The following is an 8640-nucleotide window of genomic DNA, read 5'->3' as shown; positions in this document are numbered from 1 at the left end:
ACATTCTTTTGAGGTGAAATAACTTTCACATAGTTGAGTTGTAGGAGGTATGGGGTGGGAGAGAGTTTCAGGAGGTATGGGGAGGGAGAGAGTTTCAGGGGGCATGGGGAGGGAGAGAGTTTCAGGGGGCATGGGGAGGGAGAGAGTTTCAGGGGGCATGGGGAGGGAGAGAGTTTCAGGGGGTATGGGGTGGGAGAGTTTCAGGAGGTATGGGGTGGGGGAGAGTTTCAGGAGGTATGGGGAGGGAGAGAGTTTCAGGAGGTATGGGGAGGGAGAGAGTTTCAGGAGGTATGGGGAGAGAGTTTCAGGAGGTATGGGGAGGGAGATAGTTTCAGGAGGTATGGGGAGGGAGAGAGTTTCAGGAGGTATGGGGAGGGAGAGAGTTTCAGGAGGTATGGGGAGGGAGAGAGTTTCAGGAGGTATGGGGAGGGAGAGAGTTTCAGGAGGTATGGGGAGGGAGAGAGTTTCAGGGGGTATGGGGTGGGAGAGAGTTTCAGGAGGTATGGGGTGGGAGAGAGTTTCAGGAGGTATGGGGAGGGAGAGAGTTTCAGGAGGTATGGGGTGGGAGAGAGTTTCAGGAGGTATGGGGTGGGAGAGAGTTTCAGGAGGTATGGGGTGGGAGAGAGTTTCAGGAGGTATGGGGTGGGGGAGAGTTTCAGGAGGTATGGGTATGTGGTGGGAGAGAGTTTCAGGAGGTATGGGTATGTGGTGGGAGAGAGTTTCAGGAGGTATGGGTATGTGGTGGGAGAGAGTTTCAGGAGGTATGGGTATGGGGTGGGAGAGAGTTTCAGGAGGTATGGGTATGTGGTGGGAGAGAGTTTCAGGAGGTATGGGTATGGGGTGGGAGAGAGTTTCAGGAGGTATGGGGAGGGAGATAAGCTCCTATCGGCTGGCAGTTAGAGTCCGCCTACTATTGGGCTACTGTAGGGAGCGGTGTATATAGATGACTACTGAAGAGTTCAACAGTCACACAGACCAGACTAATGCCATGCAGACAGTGAACACAGGGAAGATTCACCTCTCAACAGAGGTGGATGGGTGAGGGGGGCTTGAGTTAGGAACTGGTCAGTTTGGGGGGTAAGATAGGGGCTAAGGTCCACCTTGCATGGCCTCTATCAGAGTTTCAGTGATCTAGTCTGGACAGCTCCAGTAAGGGCTCCAATCCTTTTACAACATCAGAGAGAGGAAGGGTCTTTACTCAGTCCTCCACCCTCTTCTACTATTTCCTTCCAGTACCCTGTCAACCCCGACAGGCCAGGAAGTTGGTGTTATACCGTCTGAATCCAGCTATACGTCCGTTCTTATCTTGGTGATGTTGACATAGTTTGTGTTAGCCAAAGTGTTAGCATTACCTGGCGTGTTAGCATTAGCCAAGGTGTTAGCATTACCTGGTGTGTTAGCATTAGCCAAGCTGTTAGCATTAGCCAACAAGGTGCATTTGCCTGTCTTGAGTCTCTCTGCTCTGAAGTCTTCTGTGCTGTGGTTCAGTGCAGCTTCCTGTATCTCCATGTAGTCTGACTTACTGAGGGTGGAACCACTCCCGCTGCGGCCGCTCTTCTTCAGGTCCTCGGCTGAGTCGGCCTTCGGCACGCTGGGTGTGTTCAGGTACTGCGCCTGCTCCTCACCCTCGGTCTCCCGGTGGTAGAAGTAGTTGAAGTTGGACACGATGACAGGAACTGGTAACGCAATGGTCAGCACGCCGGCGATGGCGCAGAGCGATCCAACGATTTTCCCGCCGATGGTGGTGGGCACCATGTCGCCGTAGCCCACGGTGGTCATGGAAACCACGGCCCACCAGAAAGCTTCTGGAATGCTACTGAACTGGGAGTCCGCCTCGTCGGCCTCAGCGAAGTAAACAGCACTGGAGAAGAGGATGACTCCAATGAAGAGGAAGAAGATGAGAAGGCCAAGCTCCCGCATGCTGGCCTTCAGGGTCTGGCCCAGGATCTGGAGCCCCTTGGAGTGTCTGGACAGCTTGAAGATCCTGAATACCCTGACTAGACGGATGACCCTGAGGATGGCCAGGGACATGGCCTGCTGCCCAGCCTGCCCGTCCTCCGGTTTCTCTGCCAGCTCTGTGCCCAACGTGATGAAATATGGAATAATCGCCACAATATCGATGATATTCATAATGTTACCGAAGAACCCGGCTTTACTAGGACACGCGAAGAATCGGACGAGGAACTCAAAGGAGAACCAGATGATGCAGAGCGTCTCCAGGATGAAGAAGGGATCAGTGAAGTAGGAAGACGTGTAGGAGGAGGTGGAGTTGTTGAAGGGCTGGAACATATTGTTGTCTTCATGGTCGTTCCGGAACACTGGGAGTGTCTCCAGGCAGAAGGACACGATAGAGATCAGGATCACCATGACGCTGATGATGGCGATGATACGGGCCGCGCCGGAACTCTCAGGATACTCGAACAGCAGCCACACCTGTTCAAGTTCACACACACGCACACGCACACACTTATCAAATTGACATCAGATAGCAAACATTCTCTGAGACATTTACTAGTAACAGAGTAATATATTTATATTAAGTTTATATTAACTAGACAATGTGCCACCAATAAATAACAATTGAATGTACCTGTCTCTGAAACTCATTCTCCGGGAGAGGACGCTCTTCTTCCTTAATGAAGCCCTCATCCTCTCTGAAGATCTCCATGGCCTCCTCTCCCAGCTCATAGAAGCGGATCTCCTCAGAGAAGATGTCTAGAGTGACGTTGACCGGCCGACGCAGTCTCCCTCCTGACTGGTAGTAGTAGAGGATGGCGTCAAAACTGGGCCGGTTCCTGTCGAAGAAGTACTCGTTCCTCAAAGGATCAAAGTACCTGGAGAGAGAGATTTGTTGTAAGTAGTAGATGCAACCACGAATGGAGAACAATAACAGATAACATTATAAAAACTAAAGTACCAGTAAAGTATTGAAGTCCCTATCTTATCTCATTCTCTTCTTGGGGTTAGTGTTAACAGGACAAAAAACAGTAAAGTATTGAAGACCCTATCTTACCTCCATCTCTTCTTGGAGATAATCAGGTCAGTGTAGAGAGACAAGCTAGCTTCTATCAGATCAGTGCAGAGAGACAAGCTAGCTGCTATCAGGTAAGCGCAGAGAGACCAGCTAGCTGCTATCAGGTAAGCGCAGAGAGACAAGCTAGCTGCTATCAGGTCAGTGTAGAGAGACCAGCTAGCTGAATTCAGGTCCGTGTGGGACAAGTGGGTGGACCTCCTTCCCCTGTTGTACAACCCTGGGCCCAACGTTACTGTTGATGAGTAGCTTATGCCATTTAGAGGCTTCTGCCCCTTCAGGCAGTACCTACGGTCTAAACCCACAAAATATGGAATCAAGATCTGGGCTGCCTGTGATGCTTTTTCTTCATATGCGTGGAACTTGCAAGTGTATATGGGGAAGCCAGGTGGAGTGACCCTGAGATGAACCAAGGGATGTGGGTTGTCCTGGACCTGACACAGGGACTCCGTGGCTACATTATCACATGCAATAACTTTTTTACTTTCCTCAAGAGGAAGCTGACGATGGTAGGAACAGTACAAAAAGCCACAGCTCCTATCTCAGCTGTTGAATACACGAAAGAGGCCTATCAATTCCTCTAAGTTTGATTACTGCCGACAAGTCCCTAGTGTCCTACGTGCCAGAGAAAGGCAAAAAATGTGGTACACTGTATAGGGATGGGAGAATCTGTGGCCAGGAACATCAAATAACAGAAATCATAATGGATTACAACGCCACAAAAATTATGGACAATTTAGACAAGCTGGTGACTGGCTACAGTTGCAAAAGAAGAACCCTACGCTGGCATCTTGTGATATTCTTCAACATCTTGGACATCTCGGCTTTGAACCCAGATTGGATCAGAGGGAAGCTCCAGAGGAGACGGCTCTTTCTCGAGCAGCTGGCCAAGGTATTGGTCAAACCTCAAATCCAGAGGGGGCAACATATTCCAACAACCCCAGCTTTTACAGTCATGGTGAGGAGCATTCAGGAGGAGGAGGCTGGTGCCCCATCCGCCCCGACCCACAGGACCAACTCCAATACAGGAAGTACATGCGAGTGATGTTGCATGTGTGTGTGTCTGACTCTCCTACCTTGGCCTGCTGTAACTATACAGTGGGGCAAAAAAGTATTTGGTCAGCCACCAAGTTCTCCCACTTAAAAAGATGAAAAAGCCCTGTAATTTTCATCATAGGTACACTTCAACTATAACAGACGAAATGAGGGGGAAAAATTCCAGAAAATCACATTGTAGGATTTTTAATGAATTTATTTGCAAATTATGGTGGAAAATAAGTATTTGGTCACCAACAAACAAGCAAGATTTCTGGCTCTCACAGACCTGTAACTTCTTCCTTACGAGGCTCCTTTGTCCTCCACTCGTTACCTGTATTAATGGCACCTGTTTGAACTTGCTATCAGTATAAAAGACACCTGTCCACAACCTCAAACAGTCACACTCCAAACTCCACTATGGCCAAGACCAAAGTGCTGTCAAAGGACACCAGAAACAAAATTGTAGACCTGCACCAGGCTGGGAAGACTGAATCTGCAATAGGTAAGCAGCTTGGTTTGAAGAACTTGCGGCTGCTATTATCTGAGGAATCTACAGTCTGGTCTGAAAGAGGGGGGGGACCCAGCTACCCAGATGTTAGTCATGGACTCTGCGTGTGCTCCTGTTCTGGAATGATCATCCTGGCTCCCGTGAGACCGTTTGTCCGACAATGTTTTTGGTGGCTCATCATGGTTCCTGATGTCTCTGCATTTGTTGCTGCCTGTACAGTGTGTGTGTCGAACAAGACTCTGCGGCAAGCTCTGGCTGGTCTCCTTCAACCCCTCCCTGTCCCTCACCGCCCCTTATCCCTGGACTTCTTCACTGGTCTCCTTCAACCCCTCCCTTTCCCTCACCGCCTCTTATCCCTGGACTTCTTCACTGGTCTCCCTCCATCAGATGGCAGCACCACCATCCTCACAGTGGTGGATAGGTTTTCCAAAGCAGTCCATTTTTTTCCCTTTTCTAAGTTTCCCTCAGCTAAGGAGACGGTCCAGCTCATTGTGCAGCACATCTTCCAGATCCATGGACTGCTGGTAGACATGGTCTCCGATCGTGGTCCTCAGTTCTTGTCCCGGTTCTGGAAGGTACTCTGCACCCTCATTGGGTCGTCGACCAGCCTGTCCTCTGGTCATCCCCAGTCTATCGGCCAGTTGGAGCGAGCCAATCAATCCCTGGAGACAACTCTTCGCTGCTTCGTCCACCAAACCCATCACCTGGAGCCAGCAACTCATGTGGATGGAATATGCCTGCAACACCCTTCCCTGTTCTACTATGGGTCTCACCTTTTGAGTGTTCCCTGGGATATCAGATCCTGCTCTTCTCGGAGCAAGAGGAAGAGGTCAGCATTCCCTCTGCCCAGATGTGCGTCCGTCGCTGTCGCCGTACCTGGAAGAGAACCCGGGCCGCTCTTCTCAATACCACCTCCAGGTATCGACAACAGGCACCGGATCCCTGTTCCCCAAGGGGGGGTGTGGCTGTCCACTCAGGGCCTGGCCCTGGGGGTGGAGTCCTGCCAACTTTCCCTCCATTTTATCGGACCTTTCCCTATCTCTAAGGTCCTTAGCCACTCTGCTGTTTGCCTTCTGTTTCCCCGCACTCTCATCCCACTTTCCATGTATATAGAATTAAGCTTCTGTCTCGCAGCAATTTTTCTCCTGTTTCCATGTTCCCATGTTTTTCTGAACTCAAGTTTTTGGTTTTCTTAGTCTTCCCAGTTCTGACCTTTCTGCCTGACCTGACTCTGATCCTGCCTCCTGTCTTGTACCTGCCTGACTCTGATTTGGATTACGACCCTTTGCCTGCCTTGACTTACCTTTTGCCTGCCCCTTGAACTATAATACACTTTGAGACTTGTACTGTCTGCCTCCTGTGTCTGCATCTGGGTCTTAGTTGCTAAACTAAGGTTAAAGAAAGTGTGACTGATCAATTTACCTGTTTTTGATGACCATTTCTTACTTTGGACAAAATCAAGACGTCAATATTTGTGCAATGCTTTTTCTATAAAACATCTTAAATTACAGCTCAACTTTTGCAAATTCTGAATCTGCAATTAACCTCTTGAAACTCTGGGGGCAGTATTTCATTTTTGGATGAAAAACGTTCCCGTTTTAAACAAGATATTTTGTCACAAAAAGATGCTCGACTATGCATATAATTGATAGCTTTGGAGAGAAGACACTCTGAAGTTTCCAGAACTGCAAAGATATTGTCTGTGAGTGCCCCAGAACAGGAGCTACAGGCAAAACCAAGATGAAACTGCAACCAGGAAATGAGCAGGATTTTTGAGGCTCTGTTTTTCATTGTCTCTTTATATGGCTGTGATTGCGACAGGAATGAGCCTGCCCTATCTATCGTTTCCCCAAGGTGTCTGCAGCATTGTGACGTATTTGTAGGCATATCATTGGAAGATTGACCATAAGAGACTACATTTGCCAGGTGTCCGCCCGGTGTCCTCCGTCGAAATTGGTGCGTCATTTTCAGCTGCTGGTATTTTTCCATGGGATTCTGAGACGAAAGCAGGCTTCCACGAACGGCATATCAATGAAGAGATATGTGAAAAAACACCTTGAGGATTGATTCTAAACAACGTTTGCCATGTTTCGGTTGATATTATGGAGTTAATTTGGAAAAAGTTTGACGTTTTGGTGACTGAATTTTCGGTTAGTTTCGGTAGCCAAATGTGATGTACAAAACGGAGCGATTTCTCCTACACAAAGATTCTTTCAGGAAAAACTGAACATTTGCTATGTAACTGAGAGTCTCCTCATTGAAAACATCCGAAGTTCTTCAAAGGTAAATTATTTTATTTATTTGGTTATCTGGTTTTTGTGAAAACGTTGCGTGCTAAATGCTACGCTAAATGCTAAGCTAGCTAGCAATACTCTTACACAAATGCTTAATTTGCTATGGTTCAAAAGCATATTTTAAAAATCTGAGATGACAGTGTTAAGAAAAGGCTTGAGAGCAGGCATATTAGTTTCATTTCATTTGCGATTTTCAGAAATCATTAACGTTGCGTTATGGTAATGAGCCTGAGGCTGTATTCACGATCCCGGATACAGGATGGGTAGTATCAAGAAATATTACATGTAGGTAGACTAACAGGGGGCCCCGCACATTGACTCTGTACTCTGTACCAGTACCCCCTGTATATACATACTGTAGCTTCACTTGTTATTTTACTGCTGCTGTTTAATAATTTGTTACTTTTTTTCTATTTTCTATTTTTTATTAATCTATTTTTTACTTAACACTTATTTTTTTAATTTCTTAATCACTGCAAATTTGACAGCCCTAATAACAACCTATATAAGTGGTATAGTTACCTCATCCTCTTCTTGGGGTTAGAGTTAGGGTTGTCATCAATACAGGATAACAACCTATATAAGTGGTATAGTTACCTCATCCTCTTCTTGGGGTTAGAGTTAGGGTTGTCATCAATACAGGATAACAACCTATATAAGTGGTATAGTTACCTCATCCTCTTCTTGGGGTTAGAGTTAGGGTTGTCATCAATACAGGATAACAACCTATATAAGTGGTATAGTTACCTCATCCTCTTCTTGGGGTTAGAGTTAGGGTTGTCATCAATACAGGATAACAACCTATATAAGTGGTATAGTTACCTCATCCTCTTCTTGGGGTCCCCCAGCAGAGTCTCAGGGAACTGGGAGAGGGTCTTCCGCTGCGTCTCGAAGCGAAGCCCGGAGATGTTGACGACCACACGCTCACAGCACTCGTGGTCCGGTTCCAGTTCGTATGCGTCGTCCCCCGTGTCACCTGTTGCAACCGTCATGGTAGAGGAGTAAGACGGGGCCTGCAGCGTTCAGATGGGCAGCGAGGGGGAGGGACGCAGTAGCAGAAGGATGGGGGGGAGGCAGAGGAACACACAGGCTGGCCAGTCGTGATCTGGAGAGGACAGAACAGGCTGACCAGTAGGGATCTGGAGAGGACAGAATAGGCTGGCCAGTAGGGATCTGGAGAAGACAGAACAGGCTGGCCAGTAGGGATCTGGAGAGGACAGAACAGGCTGGCCAGTAGGGATCTGGAGAAGACAGAACAGGCTGGCCAGTAGGGATCTGGAGAGGACAGAACAGGCTGACCAGTAGGGATCTGGAGAAGACAGAACAGGCTGGCCAGTAGGGATCTGGAGAAGACAGAACAGGCTGGCCAGTAGGGATCTGGAGAGGACAGAACAGGCTGACCAGTAGGGATCTGGAGAGGACAGAATAGGCTGGCCAGTCGTGATCTGGAGAGGACAGAACAGGTTGGCCAGTCGTGATCTGGAGAGGACAGAACAGGCTGGCCAGTCGTGATCTGGAGAGGACAGAACAGGCTGGCCAGTCGTGATCTGGAGAGGACAGAACAGGCTGACCAGTAGGGATCTGGAGAGGACAGAATAGGCTGGCCAGTCGTGATCTGGAGAGGACAGAACAGGTTGGCCAGTCGTGATCTGGAGAGGACAGAACAGGCTGGCCAGTCGTGATCTGGAGAGGACAGAACAGGTTGGCCAGTCGTGATCTGGAGAGGACAGAACAGGCTGGCCAGTCGTGATCTGGAGAGGACAGAATAG

General features: G+C 48.5%; 1 protein-coding gene across 1 annotated transcript; it reads right to left on the bottom strand.

The window, feature by feature from the left end:
* Nucleotides 1–1287: 1287 nt before the first annotated feature.
* Nucleotides 1288–7863, bottom strand: LOC135527626 (potassium voltage-gated channel subfamily A member 2-like). Its single transcript, XM_064956115.1, has 4 exons — nt 7694–7863; nt 2591–2834; nt 1428–2433; nt 1288–1334 (listed from the first exon to the last, which is right to left on the bottom strand). Exons 1-4 carry the CDS (start codon nt 7861–7863, stop codon nt 1288–1290), a joined length of 1467 nt encoding a protein of 488 aa, XP_064812187.1.
* Nucleotides 7864–8640: the final 777 nt, after the last annotated feature.

Source organism: Oncorhynchus masou, chromosome 33, assembly GCF_036934945.1.
Source record: "Oncorhynchus masou masou isolate Uvic2021 chromosome 33, UVic_Omas_1.1, whole genome shotgun sequence".
Classification (NCBI taxonomy): Eukaryota; Metazoa; Chordata; class Actinopteri; order Salmoniformes; family Salmonidae; genus Oncorhynchus; species Oncorhynchus masou.
The sequence above is the reverse complement of the archived record's forward strand: the minus strand, read 5'-3'. Positions and strand labels throughout refer to the sequence as shown.

Bases quoted from the DNA above. Each gene is read 5' to 3' on its own strand.
- LOC135527626 (XM_064956115.1), bottom strand. From the start codon at position 7,863: ATGACGGTTGCAACAGGTGACACGGGGGACGACGCATACGAACTGGAA. The intron at 2,835-7,693 runs GTAACTATACCA...CTCTCTCTCCAG, and splicing joins GACCCCAAGAAGAGGATGAG to GTACTTTGATCCTTTGAGGA. The intron at 1,335-1,427 runs TGGCTAATGCTA...CTAACACTTTGG, and splicing joins GACAGGCAAATGCACCTTGT to CTAACACAAACTATGTCAAC.